The sequence below is a fragment of the Astatotilapia calliptera genome, chromosome 7 (assembly GCF_900246225.1).
Source record: "Astatotilapia calliptera chromosome 7, fAstCal1.2, whole genome shotgun sequence".
In the NCBI taxonomy this organism is placed as follows: domain Eukaryota; kingdom Metazoa; phylum Chordata; class Actinopteri; order Cichliformes; family Cichlidae; genus Astatotilapia; species Astatotilapia calliptera.
In genome coordinates, this window is record NC_039308.1 from 40,228,824 (window position 1) to 40,249,117 (window position 20,294).

The window sequence follows — 20,294 nt, forward strand, 5'->3', positions numbered from 1 at the left end:
TAATAAAAATAAAACGGGACTGACTACTTGGCTGCAGTGTCTCCAGCTGTCCATGTCTAATACAATACAAATACATATAAGCAAGGCACAGAAAACCCAGGGTTAACCTTTAGGTTATCTACATAAGACAAAATCCTCCACAGGTGTCTGAGAAACAAGTTTGTTTCAAACTACCACTTATTACGCACATAATTTCTTTCTCATGATTTGTTTTAGTCTACAACATTTTCCTGGCTGACAATTTAACTTGGCAACAACTTTATCAGGTATGCTTTAAAAGGAGTCCATTATGGTCATAAAGGGATGGACGTGATCAGTAACAACACTCAAGTAGACTGTGACATTGATAGTTTCCTTTTCTTCAAAAGACAAACCAACATTTAAAAAAAAAAAAAAAAAAACAAAGATCCAGAGAGAAAGAGGGAAAAAAAATTCTTTTGTGAATTATTTTTCTTATTTAAACTACTAATTAAATAGGATAACAATGTACAAAAACACAGATCTCAACAACTTCTTCAAAGAGTTCACCACAACAAGAAAATAGTGAGAATATTTATTTTCATTTGTGTCATTTATGCGTCTACTTCAAGTGTCTAATAAAAACACAATGGCTGTGACCCTCACAAACACTCAGTCACATGTAAAGTTAGTGATGTAGGAAATTAACTCAGTCAAGTGATGAACATTGAAGGACAAAGTCTAACAAAAGTTCAAATGTCAAAAAAAGCTAAGATTCTGTCTCACAGCTGAGTAAGAGAAAGGCAGAAAAAAGGCCGAGAGCTCTCCCTTCCATCTCCATCTATAGGCAGTGATTTGTCTGGAGCGGCGGTTGAGAGATCCTGATGATGTTCCCAGTGACAAAGTGCCCCGAGCAGACAACAACTCCATACACTTGTTCTGAGTTGGTCTGCCTGTATAATCCCTCTTATGAGAACTGACAGGGTATGTGGCAGCGTTTTACATTTCAGCCTTTTTCTTTGTTGTTTTATTCAGTGATATGCAAAGAAAAAAATGCAGGCGGGAATTCAGGCCATTGGCTATTGCTGAGTTCAATGCTGAGGTTAAACAAATATCATCAGATCCATAAATATTTCGACAGTTAGAGTGTTTTGGTTTTGTACTAAGAATGTCACCAAAATTCTGAAATCGTAACTGTACTGTTTGTCATTTGGGTACCACACACAGTATTATATGTACCACAGCTGCATATACTGACAGAGGCAGCATACGCCTTCAAGTATGCTAAACCATCTTTGCATGCTAAAGAAGAAGAAGAATGTTACTTATATTTATATTACATTTGAAATATTCAAATGTTTTTAACAAATGAAATAATCAATAAAACATAATGATGATATAAGACGATATCTGTTCTTCCCCTTTTATTGGAAATCCTGTTCGCTGAGTCAGTGAGTCTCAGCTGTGGCAGCCTACAGTGTTGCCAACTTAGCGACTTTGTCACTATATTTAGCAAGTTTTCAGACCCCTTAGCGACTTTTTTTTTCTAAAAAGCGACAAATCTGGAGACTTTTTCTGGTGTTATTGGAGACATATTTATGACAACTTTTTGACGTGAAAGCGCATATGGCTCTTACTCTCAACAAGCAGCAGCACTTTGGCACGGTGCACCTCACCCATGCCAAAGCGCTCACAGGTGGAGGATGGTCCTCCCCCCGCTGCTATCAGGGAAGGAGATGTTCCCCCCTGGCTTCTGCTCCGCGGCTGCTGAGTGAGCCCTCATCTGGGACTCTCCTCAGCTCTTTCTGGGACAGTGGCGCGGCTGCCCCTCTGTTGGTCTTCCTTGGTCTCTTGTGTTCTGAGGGCCTCTGGATGTCTGGAGTTTTGATCTCCTCCACACCTGCTTCATGCCCTGGAGGACGGGGCTGTGGCCCCCCCACACCCTCTAGCAGATCATTACATGAAGGAACCTTTTAAAAAAACAAGCGCGTCCATGCTCACAGGTGTACACACCCACAAACTACACCCTTTTTGGCTCCTACCTCAAAGCACACTGTGTTCTGTTGATCTTATGTGCTGCACAATAATGTTTAATATTTAGTATTTACTGTCATATTCCCATATATCATTGTGATGTTGTTTATTCTATTACTCTTGTTCTCTTCTGCTTGTTTTCTTTTTTCTTTCTCAACAGGTGATCCAGGTGATCGATATATGCATTTTTTTTTTCTGCCCATTCTGTTGGTTTTTGTTTTTTGCCCTTCTCCCCCATCCCTCTTCTCAGCTGTTTCTCTTTCCCTCTTTCTTTCTCCCCTTCTTTCCCCCAGTCAAGTCTGTCCCGTGTTTAGCAAGTGAAAATAAAATAAAATAAACAATAAAAGCAAAGGTGAATCAAATAGATCATTAAGGCAAGGCTGGGATGGTCCATTTGGTAAAGTAAATCTGTTGGGCATCTTTCTTTGTCTTTACACAATCATTCTGATGGCAAAAGAACCAAACGGGACAGGTAAAAAAAAAAAAAAAGGAAGGAGATGTTCACACCTGTGCGTCCAAACTGCAAATGAATCGCGCATGAGCGAAACCGCTGCTCCCGCACTGACTGTAACGCAGTCAGTTCTTCTTTTACTGTAATGCTGTTTTGTGGATCACAAGGTTTAAAACTACTGATAAACACACACACACACACAGTAATTCTCCCAGAGTGCCAATTCGGGTCACTTTTGCCGGTCCAAGCCCGGGTAAAGGAGCAGGGTTGGAATTGTGACATTAAAAAAACAATAATTGCTAAAATAAATTTAATTTGTAGTTCTAAATAAACTCTAAATGCATTTAGGACGTTTTTTTATTCACTTTATGTCTCTTTCACGATGTTATTTCTCTCTCCAACAACGTAGGTTACAATTACATTAGCATGACCTATTATGCAAATTAGGCAATGACATCATTTAGCGACTTCTAGCGATTTTTGGGACAGCCAATAGCGATTTTCCTTACTGAGGAGTTGGCAACACTGGCGGCCTAAACTCACCAACTCAAGTCAGTGTGAAAAAAAACAACCCAAAAAACCCAAAGCCTTTAGTCAAGAAGAAAAGTGAAAATATGGTGTACATATATGGACCTGCAGAAAAATAATTAGAATCACTAACTATTTTTGTGCAGGTTTTCTACCTCCAGACAGTCGAGGGTTCGTAATCCTGTGCTATAGTGCACTACCACGGTTTCAATCTTCTCTGTCTGCACCTTCAAACCTCCAATAATAAAGCCTGCGGTCAAGGTTGAGCCTATGAGGTTGGCTTCTGAGTGAAAACAGCCCCCTTTGTGTTGGCCTCCACTTCCAAATGAGGGTTTTTTAGTTTGTTTTTTTTGGAAGTTGAAGTTTCTTCAGGTTGGTTGGTTGGAACAGATTACCTGTTACTGTTTTCTGCAGGTGCTCTTTAAAGTGGAAGTTTCAGTGTTTAAGAGGTAGAAAAAAGAAACACAGAAAAAAAAGTTTTTCACTCTTAGACAAGGTGAAAAAGAAAAAGAAACATTTGACATGCTTAGTTAAGATGAAGAGAACACAGGTACTTTCATATATAATAGCTAAATACAGCTTTGCAATGATCAACAATTATTTGCTTTGACTATCACAAGATTTTGAGAATGCTGTGGAACTGTATTTAATTCCAAAATTTGTATTAATGAATTTATTATTCCTGTCCGTCCTCAGTTGTTTACTATGTACACACATCATACAGTTTATAAATTCTGGCAATACTTAACCTTCATAACCTTTGCATACGGTTGTGGTCAGACGTTTGCATGTACTCATGGGCATAAATGTCATACATTTGGGGTTTTTAATGATTTCTTTTTGTTTGTTTTGGGGGGTTCCAGGAGGGAATGATTGTATAGCATACAGTATTTACTGGGTGTATTATACAAGATTTTGTGGCAGACGTTTGAATTCATTTTAGATTTTCTCTAAATACATAACACACATAAATTATACAGATAAGAGGAAATTAGTTATGATATTCAGTTACAACCTAGGAACCGCCAAAGCTCAAGCCTGCTAACTGGAAACTGCTGGAACACCAGCAGGCTAAAATATAAAGAAAAAAAATCATAACAAGATCATAACAATGTATCAGTTTGTGGCACAAACAACCAACATGACCGGTCCACTGGTTATAATGTCTTGTGTGTAATTTTATATATTCTGCAAGTCCATGTGATATAAATGTTTTATTCACCCTGACGAAAAACCTTATAAAACAGTTTTAAGAATAATTTTGTTCAATCAATTTAAATGTACATTGAAAGGCATCTAGTAAATAGCTGCTATAACACAATGACTTGTCCTATTTCTAGGCTAAGTAATTAATCTTTAAAATATCACAACGAGGCAATAAACTTTTTTTTAACAAAACATCACGTTTTTCAATGGACAAAAACAAAAAGAATACATTAAAAAAAAAACTTACTGTTACAGTTTTTTTCTGAGACAGCTGAAAATATTTTACCATTTAACAAATTATCCTGGATGAGACGTTAAGAATAAGACCTTTCAAAACACATAACTGTATCTCTAGAAATCTCTCTGAACATTCTCATTCCTTGTAACCTATAATATTTCCATTTTGCCCCATCAAGAATAACTTTAGCAGTCTTTATTATTTGCATTGTTTTTCGATTAAGCTAACACAATCTGAAGTGTTTAGAAAAAGAAGTAGGTTGTTCATAATGACATATTCCAGAATGGAAACTGTATACACTCCATCCTGACCTGGCACGTGGCTGGTTGGAGAGGTGAGAACTGGCAAAACAGAGAGCCAGTGCCACAGCGTCAGGGCCAGAGCAGCAGGTAAGCCCTCTAATTTGTTAGAGTCATACCGAGATGAGCTGGCACTCTATAAAACAGTTATTCTCAGCCCTGTGCCATTAAAGCCCTGGAGTCTGCTGGTTTTCATTCCAACAAACCACCACAGTGTCCAATTTTGCTGATTACCAAGTCTTTATCCAGGGAGAAAGAACTAATTAGTGCAATGAGGCTGGATGGAAGAACAAGTCTGCATCCAATCAGGTTTCATTGGCACTGGGATAAGAACCACTGCCTTAAGGAAGTGACGCACCGAGATTTGTCCTACTGTACAAAACTGTTATATTTCACCTAAAAAGAGTAGACATTATCTTGTTTTACCACATTTTATTGTAACTGAATATTTTCCTGGAATGCATTTTAGTGATGTCAATAAATTTATTTAAAAAAAATATATATTTCTAATTAGATTCAAAAACACTGACTGAGATTATCCTTTGAGGACATTTAATGTTGACATATGCTGTGAACCACATTCTTGCAACTGAGACATTTAAGTTCAAATTTAAATAAGTTTAAATCATTTTTAAAGCCTACTGAAATTCTACATTTCTATGAGACATTAGCCGTTAATCTTCAGATTACACCGCCACAAACGTAGTTCCTCTTTTGCTCTTCACAGTAACTGAAACTGGCCTATTTAAACATGACGAGTGACCGACTACTCTGAGTAAAGCTTTCAGGAAACCAGAAAGTTTCCAGTGCCACAGAGCTGGTCCCTTGCCTACAGAAATTCACATAATTTCTATTGATTTACTTTAAGAAAGCAACAACAACAACAACAACAACAAAAAAAAGCTCTGTATTGATAACTCAATGAACTTATTTTTTTTTTACCAGATCTATGATTGCGATGAGTTAGGCCACAAATTTATCATCTGCACCAACAGATTGTGTGATCAGCTGTCACCAGTTTCAAATGTCAGATACAAACCGCCTTGAGAGGAGAAGACACACGCACACACACACAGTTTCCACACGCACGCACACACACGCACACGCACACACCCCTTGTTTTCGGCTGATCTGACCAGAAATTGCTGTCCAGGATGAGAACAGAGCTGCCAGTGTTACTCAGGAACTTGACATCTAACAAAGAGGTAACTGTGCTAAAGCAGACCCACCCCCCAAAAGCACTTTCTTCACCCACATCAGTCATGACCTCCAGCCCCCTCCCATGGCAAAGTACTCAAGTTCACCCCAAACGAGATGACACCATGTAGGAATTGAAGATGAAGGGAGGGCGGTGGGGTTTTAGGGCTGTTGTCTTCGTGAGCACTGACAAAAACGCAGATGGAGTGCTGCAGTAGCTGCTGAATGCTGGTAAATTTAATTGCTTTGCTACAATGCATTACTGTGAAGCCAACGGGAGACAGTAAGCTGGGCTGGAGGGAGACACGATCGATTAATGGCTGAAGAATTGAAGGAGGTAGAAACCCTTATTCCCACACTGAGTCAATTCAAACTTCAAGCACTTGGCAACATTACAGCAAACATGCATGCTTTTAAAGGTGCAGTTTTCCAACATTTATTTGCTTTTAATAATGTGCATGCTTTTAACCATGTTACATGCTCGGTTTTAGTTGAATATATTTTGGTATTACAACCAGTAATTTGGGAAGTAATTTAACAAATGTTGTGAACATTCACTATGATGTCAAATTCTTTGTTTGTCTGCCTTCACGTTCATAAGAACTTGTGACATCCCATTCTTAATTAATAGGGTTTCATATGTCACCAGTCAACTCTTTGCAACAGCTTCTCTGCTGAGACTGGTGCCCCCACGACCCGAGCCCAGAAAACTGGCAGGAAATGGAGGGATGGTATCTGATGTAAAAATTTAGGAATAACAATTATAGCTGTATAACTCTGACCTGATGACAACTGGAAGTTAAAATTAATCACAGTCCAAGTCAAGAGATTTCATGGCATCATGTGTGGAGAAAAAATCAATGAAGTCTGTTGGCTTTTTTGGACTTGATCAGCCACCATCACTGTCTTGAGGCAGCTTGTATGGTTAAAAAAAACTTCACATAATTGGTGCAGTCTCTCCAACATCCTGTGATAAATTGGCACTGGCCCACAATCCCACACCATCGACATCTTGGTCTGAACAGCGATCCATTTTGTAATGACTCAGAGGCGTTCTTTGACATTTAGATTAGAGCGTCTCTTCCGCTCACAGGCTCTCACACACCTCCTCCCTGTTTCGCACATGTTGAGACTCAGCCGCCATCTTTCTGTCACCATCTCGCACAGTAGCTCGAGGAATCCAATTCTTGGCAAAATCCCTCTGACACACATACAGTACATTCACCTAAAGTGTTAGACTCTACCAACCCTGCCAGCCCTGAGTGGGCTCTCTCTGCAGCAGGTAGGTGTTTCAGCATTTAGCTATAGGGCACTTAAGCAGGGATGAGTCTGAGTATTTGAACCTGTGAGATAAAAGTTGCCCAGTTAAAGATCTTCCACAGAACTCTCTTCCAGTTTGTGTCTATTTTAATCAGCTACCTGAAGCACTTTAAACATAACAGCACCATTACAAAGTGATCGCTTCAAAGAACAGAGGAATAAAAAAGTGAAGTGGAAATGACTGGAGAAAAACACCAATTTTTAAGAATGACTGACACAAAAAAAGCAATGGTTTTTCTCCTTTATTTGGGATGTCAAGTGTAACTGCGCTTCCCTTCACCACTAAGATGTTCCCTTTATATGACTTTGATTTGTGGACTTGTGGAAAATTCTGAGTAGTAGCAACACTGAAGTCTTGAGAAGCCTCTTTTCTCTAGTTTGTTTCACCACATGATTTTAAGAGTCACGTTTTTTAACATATTAATAATTTATGCTTACTTGCTAAATAGTTTTAAGAAAGAGCATTCAGTTTCTGATTAATTTGCATTATTTAAGGGTATTTTAGTTGATATTTGGGTAAATAAAAATATGAAACTGAATTCATTATGAAAGCCACCCAGTAATAATGGACTTAAATTGAGAAAAGGCTTAAAGAAAAGGTTGGTTCCTCTACTGTTTTACTTTAAGTTATTTAAGAAAAAACAAATTATCTTACTAGCAGGCAAAAATTAGTCAGTCTGTTATTTATTTAATTTTATTTGAAAACAATGTTAAGCCACAGAAAAGCTGCTTAAAAAAATGAAAAAAAAAATCAATTAGACACCTGCGCTTTCAACTCATTTAACTTTGAGCTTAATGTGTGCTAATAATCACATTCAGAAAGCACTTTGGCTACATTAAACCTCCTTCAGAGTGTCACAACATACTGTAAATGTCATAGCCAATGTTATTTTGCAGACTGCATTAATTACTCTTTTTTTTCCCCCTTTCTTTTTTCCTGGTATGTTCTTGTTGAGCTGCTGTTACAACTGGAAGACTCCCACGCTCCTCTCTGTTGCCGCTGGCAACGTCAGCAGCATCAGCAAGAAGCAGGTCAACTGGCTGGACAAAAGATAAATATTGTTTCATATGTAGAGATTAAAAGAAGGAAAAAGCATAAGACTGAAAACATTCTTTCAAATCTCCTGCTTTTTTTTTTGTAAGCAATCCCCTCTATTTGTCTCTCCCTCTTCTTCCCTCCCTCTCTCTCTCTCTATGGTAACCTGAAGTCGACCACTCACAGCTGCTGCTCTCATTCTGCTCCAGCTGAACACCCACACTCTATTAAATGGTGTGTGTCAGAGACACATACACTTCAACAGGGACTGTGTGTGTTTGAATGAAAGCAAAATTTTAACCTACCATATGTGAGACCAGCAGAAAAAAAGAGAAAAAGTCCACTTACTATAGAAAGACTTATGCATATCAATTTTGCTCTTACAGCTTCTTGTTTCCGTTGTTATACCATCGCCTTCACTTAACTTCGGACTTCGCTGTAATTTCATTTAAATTCTAGTGTTTGACACAATCATAGCAAAGTGAAAAAGTGTGCTAGAGTTAAGCAATACAAAGAGGTTTACTGTGAAACATTCAAGCTTCAGCTCAGAAAAGAGTTTTTTTTCCTTTTTGAGCTGTAACTCTAATGTTTATTCTCATGATTAAAGACTTTTGTGGGTCTTCAAAATGCCAAGAAAAAGAGCGGAAAATGTGCCATAAAATTTCCAAACGCCCAGGTTTACAACTTTGGTGGTATTTTGCTGCAAGCCCTGACAATAAAATGTCACTGGTACTATATGAAGGGGGCTTGTTATGCTTTTTTTTTCTCCCCTTCTTCAGTTCATCTTCTGTCTAAACCAAGCTGTTTTACCCCATCACCTTTAAAAACAATTTTATGAGCTACTACTTTGGGCTGAATGAGGACTAGTGTGTGCCTGTATCCATCGGCGGAGTGGAGGGGTGGCTTACTGGGCTTAAGCCCGGGGTCTTTTGGAGTGTAATTTGTTTCATAGTTAGTTGCCTGACTGACAACTGTATAAAACAAAAAATTACACACAATATTCGAAGCACATAGCACGCAGTCGTAAATTCCCCCAAATTTTGGTACGATCCGAGCTCAGGCACTAGGCGACTGAGCACAGCACTTACGCATGTGAGCGAGGGGGGAGAAGCTGCTGCCTGCGAGTTTGCTGTAGGAGAAGCGGAGCCAGGCAGACAGAGGAGAGCTTAAGTTTGACCAGGTACCAAAGCGAATGATTGGTGCTGTACAAATAATGTAAATATGACGGTGTATCACAAAAGATTGATATCAAACTGATCACTTGACCAATATTACGTTACTTGCTCTTCGAGTGAATCAACAAATGGCGAAATGAAAAGCTGATGTTTTTAGAGTCTTTTTTTTTTAATTCTAAAAAAAAAAACCCATTTAGTCTGATTTGATGTTTTACAATTAAAAAAGCGTTTGTGTTTTTATCTGAAGAGTATGTAAATATCTGGTTTCAATTGTATATTTGATGATGTTGGTGTTTGGCTTGATTGTCAGCACAAAGAGGGAGAGAGAGGAACAGAGAGGGAATAAGAGCAGGTGAGACAGACATGTTAGTCAAATGGTTGTTTGCCAAAACTCATCAGAACATGCATCTAGTTACTCCGTCTTTGCCTGTATGTCCGTTTTAATGACATCTCTCAATCACATCATAAACAGTAGAAAACTCTACACATACGTTCACCTGCCACTTTATTAGTTGCACCTTGCTTGTATTGAGTTTGATCCCTTTTTGCTTTTAGAACTGCCTTAATTCTTCATTGCATATCAACAGGATTCTGGAAACATTCCTTGGAGATTTTTGTCCACATTGACATGACTGCATCACACTGTCCACAGCATATCAATGATGTGAATCTCCCCTCCCACCACATCTCAGAGTGGTCCTGTCATCATGATTCAAGAACTGAGTTTGAGATTATTTTAGCGGTGCAGCACGGCACACAAATTAATCCATTTGCTTGTTTTGCAGGACCAAGAGTCCAAAACCCAAAGATATTTAATGAAATAACATTTGTCAAAAAAGGAAGGTTTCACATTGATTGTCCCACTTTAAGTTTCCCAATCAACTCCCTGGTAGACAAAGTTGCGACCCCCCCCCCCCCCCCCAAAATCTGGTTTTTGTAGCTCGTTGAGTTTTTGCAATTGTAGCACCAACTCTGAGCTTTCAGCCCACATCAAAGAGCAGCCATGTCATCAAATCAACTGACCGAGAGAGCGAGAGAGAGAGCGCGAGCGAGAGAGAGAGCTTTTGGACTGAGCTGCTTCAGGCATGAAATAGTAAAATTTACTGCCCTAAAAACCATTTTTAAAAGAACAAAGTACAAAGATGAGAATCAGAATGTGACAATGTGAAGATGAGCTATACCGAATTACAGAGGTAAAATCAAGAAACAGGATTTTATTTCTACAGACACCAACGCAGCAAAAACTGTGGGATCATCAAGACAGAGCAACTGATTCTTGCTTAACTTGTGGATGTGCTACATATTACATACATCCACCAATTTAACCGTACATACATACATACATACATACATACATACATACTAGTGCTGTCAGCGTTAATCTCTTTAAAATGATGTTAACGTCATAACCGCATTAACGCGGCAAATCTCCGTTAGTGAGTTAACGCGGATCGCCCCGTGCGTGGGGCTGGATGGCGCTAACGCATTAACAAGCTAACCGCACTAACGCGTTGACGCGGTACAACCCCACGCACGGGCCAAAGTATAATATGTCTACACTAACCAAAGAGAAAATGGTCATTTCTGAGATTGAAAATTGGCATCATTATTGTGTCAGCTTCTTTATAAACAGGGAGATAGAAATGAATGACATGCTAATGGAGTTGCAGCATGTGCACAGGTTTCCCCGCCCTTACCTTCTGGCTGTTTTTCTCACGAAATCAAGGGAAAAAGGCACCCATCCTGACTAAATGAGACAGCACACATCTGAAAATCTAACCATCCAGAGAAAAGCTGACTTGCCAGCATGGGGTGATTTCTTCACATATCCTTCCTCCACCCTTATAAGCTTTGCAAATCAGCAGTGACAGTAAAGCTGCAGGGTTTCCAGTATTAAAAACTGAATTCAGTTACTGTTCACTTTCAAAATGGAAGGACAGCTGATTATGAAAACGAAAACCGTCAATCAAGCATTAGACTGATAAAACGTTCAAATGAAAAAAAAAAAAAACCCATTGATTTTACTTTCTCAAATGGGAAGTGATATTCTACATCTTTGTACATCAAACTTCTTTCAGCAGATAAAGAACACAGTCTAGAGATTACACCACAGACTTGGTAAACTGAAATATTGCCACTTCCTCGCTGACAGCACAAATATCAAAATAAACTGTCATTCCACATTCCCAGTGGCAGGAACCAGGCTGAAGCCGTAGGTTTGATTCCCACGGGGCCAACCATGGTTTAAATATATACACTCTTAGTGCTGTGAGGCACTCTCCATAAAAGCAGTCTATCTTATAAATTTATGTAAAGAAAGAATGGAGAGAAAAAAAAGACTAAAGGGTGAAATATAGGCCCACATAAGCAGCAAGAGGAGGAATATACGGGAGGGAGGGAGAGGATTACGAGAGGAAGATAGTGAGAGGGATGGTTGCTATGACCTACTTCCACAGCAATTCACAGCAAAGAGTTTTACCGATTAACGGGGCCACACATAGCACAGAAATGCTAATGTGCAAATATTAAACAACCAATTTATAGAAGAGCACTAGGGATGGGTTGATATAAAATTATGGTTCCATTTTCTGAACCACCAGATAACATTTTTTTTAAAAATTGTTTTTTGTTGGTAATTTTGCTTCAATAAATCCTTTATACAGGGTCGGATAATACAAGTAGAGGTTACTGTTATTTGTGTTTGCATCAGCAGCTCTTGTTGTTTCCAGTATTTTGTCACGTGATGATATATATATATATATATATATATATATATATATATATATATATATATATATATATATATATATATATATATATATATATATATATATATTTATTTATTTATTTATTTATTTATTTATTTATTTATTTATTTTTTCATTCATTCTGTGAACAGTTATTACTGCAGCTACAATAATACATCCCCCTGCAGGAGCACACGGACCAAATACAGTCCATCAACCTTTCAGCTCAGCAGAATGCCCCGAATATAGTGCTACCAAATTACAGCCCCACAGGATAGACAACAGAACAATACTTAAATACAGTACATGAATGGCCCACAAAAAACACATTTGCAGGTCCTCCTTCAACACGTCCATGAATCTTCTCTGGGGACTCCCTCTTTCTTTCCTACCTGACAGCTTCGTATTCAAATTGTTTGTACATTTGTATCTATATCCGTAAGCACCCTGCTGCAACCGTTGGAGCTTTGACTTCTTCAAAGACACCACAGTGAGGACCCAAAGGCAGACAACCATTATACACGACACAAAAAACTAATAAATATTCTTCCCAATTAATATTTGACTGATAAGATTAATCAGTTATCAGCACTACATATTGTTCATTGATAAAGGAATTAAATCTGAAGGCTATCCTTATAGGAGCCACTCTTCTCTGTGACCATATCCTGGCCCTACCGGCTAGAAAGATCAGCGTGTTTAAAAATACATGGCGCTGCAATGACATAACATTGCAGGCATGTTGAAATGATCCACAAAGTGTGGCTAAAACAATCGAAGCAGAAGTCTAAAGCCTTGTCAGACAAGGATTTTTTTCTTCATAGATGAATTAGTGACCAAATGTTTGCATATGTGGTAATAACATTTTTATTCACTAAGTATATTAATATGGGTTTCATTGGCTCAAGTATAATGCATATATTTTGTTGATCAAATACTAAGAAATTTAAATAGAATAGAAATTTCCTACTTAATCAAAGAAATAAAAGCCAAAAATATAAATAATTTAAACGATCCTTAGCCGCTGCCCTACATACATTACACACACACTCCGACATGCTCTTTCAACCCTGAGACAGTCCACCCCCACGGGACTGGATCCATCTTCTGCAATGACTGACAGCACTTCAAAAATCATCCCACCCACAAAAAATAAAAAGCCAAAAGAAAGAGGCTACACCCGCTATCAGGCTGTACCATTTTCCTTGAAACGGGGGTTGGCAGTTGTGGCTGTGTCTTTGCAGCCTCATTCCTAAGCAGCATATCAGCGGACGGTGGTGTAATACGAGTCGGGGGAGTGAAGTAAGGCTGGAGAAGTGGGGAAGGTCTGGTTGTTAGGCAGCAAACAGATCACAGCCTGATGCTGATTGGCTTGTGGATGTATCTGAAACTGGAGACAAAGGGTTAACCTACCTGACTGCAGAGCATGGACAAGCACAAGCCTGTCAGTGCTTTATGGCTAAACGTTACCACTATGTCACCATGCCACTTTAGAAGGTTCCAAATAAAGTGTTTGATAGCATGATGACTCAAATAAGCAAAAGGCTGAGGAGAAAGAGCTAAATGGACTGATTCGTATATAGTGCTTTTCTACTCTCTCAGAGCACTCAAAGCACTTTTTAAAACATGCCTCACTCACCCATCCATACAAGCACTATTCCTATGCAGAAGTGCATTCTACCTAAAATTCACACTGTGACGGATGAATCAGAGAGCAACTTGGGGTTAGTATCTTGCCAGAGGGTATTTGGCATTCAATGGGGGTTGACAGTCAGGAATTGAACCACCAACCTCCCAACCTTCTGATTAGTAGATGACCTGCTCTACCTCCTTAGCTATAGCCACCCAAATGTAGCTAAATGCTTAACTCCCAAAGCCTTTGCATTAGTATCACTGCTTGCCAACTAGGGTTGCAAAATTCCCGGAATTTTCAAAGATGGAATCTTTCCATGGGAATTAACGGGAATTTATGGGAATAAACGGGAATTAACGGGAATTTATGGGAATAAAGTGGGAATTTTCAAAATTGAAGGTTGGCTCTTCTTAGGGAACTTAAATATAGTTGAGCAAAGTATATTTTAGCATAGTATTGACAAAAACAAACAAATGCAATTCAAATACACTTGAATATCCATGCCATTCCTTAATCACATGTACAGAGCACAAGCTTGCTGCATGGCTATTGAGACCACCTACTGGCACTGTGCATGCCTCCATCACATGTACACATGGACCACACTTTTGAGCCCGAAGGACAAAGAGTATTAAAGGCACACATTTGAGCCTGTGGACTTAACAAGTGAGGTAAGTTTTGATGATATTATGGGAAAATATATTCATTAAATGTTTAAATTGTGAATATCACATAAAATGTATTAATCTGGTAGATAGCAATCTGATAAGATGCTAAATAAAATACTAGCATATGATAAGATGCTAAATAAAATGCTAGCATCTGATAGATGCTAAATAAAATGCTAGCATCTGTTAGATGCTAAATACAATGCTAGCATCTGTTAGATGCTAAATACAATGCTAGCATCTGTTAGATGCTAAATAAGCCATAGCTAGTATAACATAAAGAAGATGCTAGCTTCCTCATTTGGTTGTTTTGTTTTGAAGATCATTCCAGTTGTTTAGCTAGCCTTACTATTTATATCTGTTTATTATCATATTGCAATTGTATTATTACGATCTCTTGCATTGCATTAGCATTTTTACAAGCTCTTGTTTTATTTTACAGAAAAATGCCACGTGCGCTATCTGATGTGTGGAGACATTTTACACCAGCTAATGTACAAGGGAAATCTGTATATATGTGTAAGTATTGTGATAAGACGTATGTGAAGAATGCCACAAAAATGCAGCAGCACATTGCAAAGTGCAAAAAAATTCCTCAAGGCCCAACACATGCAGCAGCCAGGAGTTCCACTCAAGGGGAAAATGAATCTGTTTCAGCTGTATCAGAGTCAGATACCCACTCATCAGCTCCTGGTCCCTCTGGCATCAGAGGATTCTTTGATTTTATGGATGATAATAGCCAGAAAAACGCAGATGAGTGTTCCGCTGGTGCAATCTATGCAACTGGCTCACCCCTGATGCTGACATCCAATGTGTACTGGAAGAGATTTTTGAATGTTCTCCGACCAGCATACATTCCCCCAACCAGACATGCATTGTCTACTCATCTACTGGATGAAGAGTTCAGTCGAGTTCAAGCAAAGGTGAAACAGACCATTGACCAAGCTGACTGTATTTCAGTCATCTCTGATGGATGGTCCAATATCAGGGGACAAGGAATTATTAACTACATAATCACCACTCCTCAGCCTGTGTTCTACAAGAGTGTAGACACAAAGGAAAACAGACACACAAGCCAATACATTGCAGATGAGCTAAAAGTGATCATCAATGACCTTGGACCAGATAAGGTTTTTGCACTGGTCACTGACAACGCAGCCAACATGAAGGTTGCCTGGGCACATGTGGAGGAGACCTACCCTCATATAACTACTATTGGCTGTGCAGCCCATACACTAAATCTTCTCCTAAAAGACATAATGGCACTAAAAACAATGGACACTCTGAATAAGAGAGCGAAGCAAGTTCTGAAATATGTTAAAGGCAAACAAGTAACTTCCGCTACATTTCTGTCAAAGCAAAAGGAAAAGAACAAGAGTACTACACTGAAGCTTCCCAGCATAACGCGATGGGGTGGTGTTGTTATCATGTTTGACAGCCTTCTGGAGGGAAAGGAGTCTCTGCAAGAGATGGCCATATCCCAGTCTGTAGGCATCGACAGTGACATCAAGAAGGTCATCTTGGATGATGTGTTCTGAGAAAGAGTATCTAGCAGTCACAAAATCCTCAAACCTATTGCAGCAGCAATAGCGAAGATAGAGGGGGATGGTGCCATCTTGTCAGATGTCCAGTGCCTTTTTGCAGAACTCAAAGAAGAAATCCAGACAATTCTGCCCACTTCCCTACTACTGAAAGCAGAGGAAACGGCTGTGGTCAAGTCATTGGAACAGTGGAGGGAGTTCTGCATGAAGCCAGTGCATGCAGCAGCATACATGCTGGACCCCAAATATGACAAGGACATACTTTCTGGGGAAGAGATCAACGGTGCCTATGCGGTCATTACAGCCATGTCTGACCACCTGGGTCTCGATAAAGGCAAAGTTCTAGGCAGTTTGGCAAAGTATCGAACAAAGCAAGGCCTTTGGAAAGGGGATGGAATATGGCAGTCATGCCAGCACATATCTGCAGCCACCTGGTGGAAGGGACTATGTGAATCTGAGGCCCTTGCACCTGTAGCCTCCATCCTCCTCCAAATCCCACCATCATCAGCCGCCTCCGAGCGCAACTGGTTACTGTTTGGGAACACCCACACAAAGGTTCGCAACAGGCTCACAAATGTGAGAGTGGAAAAGCTGGTCGGCATTCGGGCAAACCTACGGCTCTTTGAGCCTGACACAGAGCCATCCTCAACAAGGCTGGAAAGTGACACTGAAGAGGAAGACTCAGAGTTGGATGCTGAGGAAGTGGACATGTTGTTGGATGATGATGAGGTCCAGGAAGAGTCTATTGACTGAGCAAAAATGAGAAAAGAGGATTGCTTGAAGGAAGATTTGCATGTTTAATGGGACGTTTTGGAGGATAAGTGGCATTTTTCATTTAACCTTTTGAATGGGACTTTGTGGAGATTTTTGGACAGGGGGCATTTTTGAATGAGCGGGGTTAGGGGATGGTAATATTGAACTCAACATTTCTGTTTTTATTCATCCATGAAACAAGTTATTGAAACGTGTTCTATTCTACTGTACTTACAAATAAATCTGTTTAAATATCTGTTGAAAACATTTTGCATGGAGGTTTTCTTATGATTTCTGTTTATATTTATGCTTGGAAATAATATATTCCCAGTTAGTTCTCCTAAATTCCCATTAATTTCCATAATTCCCATTATTTCCATTAGAGATGGCACGATACCACTTTTTTATGTCCGATACCGATACCGATATCATAAATTTGGATATCTGCCGACACCGATATGAATCCGATATAGTGTTTTTTAATCAACAAAACTGTTTTTTAAAATATCTTGCTGCATTTTGCAAGTCTGCAAGTTCATACTCAAGTTTAAAACAACAACTACACTAAAGCTATTCTGTTATACCTGTATACAAAAAAAATATTTCATAGTTCAGCAATACTGATCAATCTAATAAACTTAAACCTATACCATCCTCCCTATTCTGGTATTTTAAAGAGTACTTAGCGTAAATATTAAGCAACCTAACTAATAGGGTTCCAACTCCCAGCAACAACAAAAATAAATAAATAAAAAATAGGGAACCACCCCTCACGCGCCACCTCATGATGCTTAATCGACGTAATCAACCTTAATTTGATGCAGTGTGAAAAAAAATGCACAGAAATCAATTATTTTTCAAGAAATATTAAATAGATTCAACATCTTTCTTCAACAAAATTGCAGACTGCACAGATGGTACCTTCCCAAAGTAAAAAGTACTATAGCTTACTAGGGTATATATATTAGACTTAATAGTCACTATATACAGTAATTGACTTCTATTCATTTTACATCAAATTAAAACTTTGGGTGTCAGATAATTATTTATTAAAAGCTCGACATTTTAAATGAGAATAAGAAAGAAAAGTCTGTCTTTGTGCCCCCTTTTCCCTGTTCATGCCCTATCGGCCCCCCTGGCTAAACTTTGCTAGATCCGCCCCTGCACAGTTACAGCCGTCAGCTGCGTAGAAAAAGATCCTGGTGTAGAAAGAAATATTAAATAAATTCTAACAACAGCTTATCAAGCTTAAACGTTCTGCTGTTGTTCAGCCGCTGGTTTCCTCTTTCTGGTGCAAAGTGGGCCAAAAACAAACAAGAGAGACGGAGTCGCGACAGAAAAGCCGATCAGCTGATCAGTTTCACGATTGAAGTAGCAGCCGGAGAGCGAGAGGCAGTCGCTTGTTAAGCTTAACGTGGGAATGCTTTACAAACATTCAGAGATGGACTTACACACTTGCTTTACTTCTCTCGGGGATAACTTTGTCGGAGATGAAATGCCAGGTTGTTAGCGAAGCTCCACATGCTATCCAGACCACCGACAGGTCCGGCATGCCACAGCTGCTCTATCACGTGATGCATACTGCTCCGACTGCTAACGTTCTGAGGTGAGTTACGGCGTGTTGCAAGTTTTGTGAGGTGCTTTCGTGATATTTAATGGATCGGATTACATTTTTTATTTTTCTCCGATATCCGATCCAGTAATTTAGGTCAGTATCGGACCGATACCGATACGTAATATCGGATCGGTCCATCTCTAATTTCCATGGACAGTTTCCAATATGGAATATTTCCAAAATTCCCAAGCTTAACTTACCATGGAAATTTACCGGAAACTTTTCGGAAATTTACCGGAAATTTTCCGCCCCTTTGCAACCCTATTGCCAACACTAGGAATACTCCTCCTTCTCACATATTGCTGATCTGTTATGCTAGACAGTTTTCAGGATGTAAGAAGCAGAGTCCAGACCAACTATCACTCAAAATCAGTAATTCTGAGAAACCTTTCCAGATTATTTAATATCTGCTATATCTAATAGCAGTAATTCAACATTTAATCAACCGTTAAATCACTCTGTTCTAAATTATGAAATCTTCTGTTCTACTTACAACCTCCTAGAATTCTGTGATGTGTGGTTGAATGTTAAATACGTCCACATCAGCTCAAAAGCAGTTATCAGTTCATAGTCGCTCTTTTGTTGCATCAAGCCTAATTCTAAACAGTCACATAAATCCCTGGCAATTATGCAGCACATGCTCTGATAGCACAATAAAGAAGAAAATGAAGTAATTACATGACTTGTCTTTTCTCATCATAATTTCATTTCCAATACCTACTAACCCCACCAAAAAAGATGGGTCAGGTGGACCTGCTGATGAAGCTTGGTCTGAATAAAAAAAGATATTTCCATTCATTGATTTATATTTCTTTGCAAAGCAGTGGGGAAGCTCTCTGAAGCATCTCTCGGTGAAGGGGGGAAAAAAAATTGCAGCTTTCTGCAGTTCAGAGTGCGCACTCTGTTTTTTTAATACACATTTTGGATTAGCTGTACAGCCCATAGAGAGAGATGCAGAGTGTGGGATGCAGCAAAAGAACAGAAATTCAAAGCTGTATGAAGAGGGAGAGGGACTCCATGAAAGACGGTAACGATGAGTAATGAGCTGCCCTGCTGTCTGTCCAAACAGATAAGAACAGAGATAGAAACAAAGAAGCAGCAAGTGACAAAGATCAACAAAAAGGGAGGGCAGGATGTCTAAAATACAAGATTTACATGAACAAAAAGGGAGAAAAGAAGATGTACATGTCAAACACTACTGAGTGAGTGAATATGTAGGAGGGGGAGCTGGAAAAGCCCAGCAACAGGGCATGCCTTAAATAGCTAGATGGTCTAAGATAACGTGACGTTGGAGAAAGCTGATGGCTCAGGGCATGTGTTGTGCTAAGCATGTATGAACCCATTGCTGACAGCAGATTCATGGTATCTATTAGTCATATGGTAAAATCATATGACTTCCCAAGGAAGCATGCCTGTATGAGGCCGGATGGCGCCAATGCCGGCTGCCCGCCTGGATTAACAAACATCACATCTATAAGAATTTTATTCAAATTCACCTCAAGAGGACAAAATTCATGCTAAGACTAATGCATTAAACTCTCAGAAAGAGGGGTACACAGTGCACCCCTCAGGGCCAATTACTGGGCCGCAGAGCAAGTAGGTGCACTTTCAAAAAAAGGGACATATTCGTTCTGAAGCAATAAAACAGATAATTACAAATTTTCGTCTAGTTTTTAAAGCGTTATATCACAAAACAGTGGGATTAGATTAGATTAATTTACTCTAGAAACTTTATTTTTGTTGCGTCCTTTAAATTAAATGAAAAGCATGAGCTGAGCCACCAGCTGCAAGGCTGACAGTGACACTGGTCTATGCATTTGTTTTTCTCCCCCAACCCTCCACCAATCAAGCTAACCACACACACACACACACACACACACACACACACACACACA

At 39.2% G+C, this 20,294-nt stretch overlaps 2 protein-coding genes across 2 annotated transcripts in view; one reads left to right on the top strand and one right to left on the bottom strand.

The window, feature by feature from the left end:
* The window catches only part of cttnbp2 (cortactin binding protein 2), a 97,462-nt gene that overhangs the window by 64,015 nt on the left and 13,153 nt on the right, over positions 1-20,294 (bottom strand). The gene's annotated exons all lie outside the window — the stretch shown is intronic.
* LOC113026211 (uncharacterized) lies at positions 14,076-16,041 on the top strand. The gene is made up of 2 exons (XM_026174722.1): positions 14,076-14,493; positions 14,933-16,041. Exon 2 carries the CDS (start codon positions 14,937-14,939, stop codon positions 16,026-16,028), a length of 1,092 nt encoding a protein of 363 aa, XP_026030507.1. The 5' UTR covers positions 14,076-14,493; positions 14,933-14,936; the 3' UTR covers positions 16,029-16,041.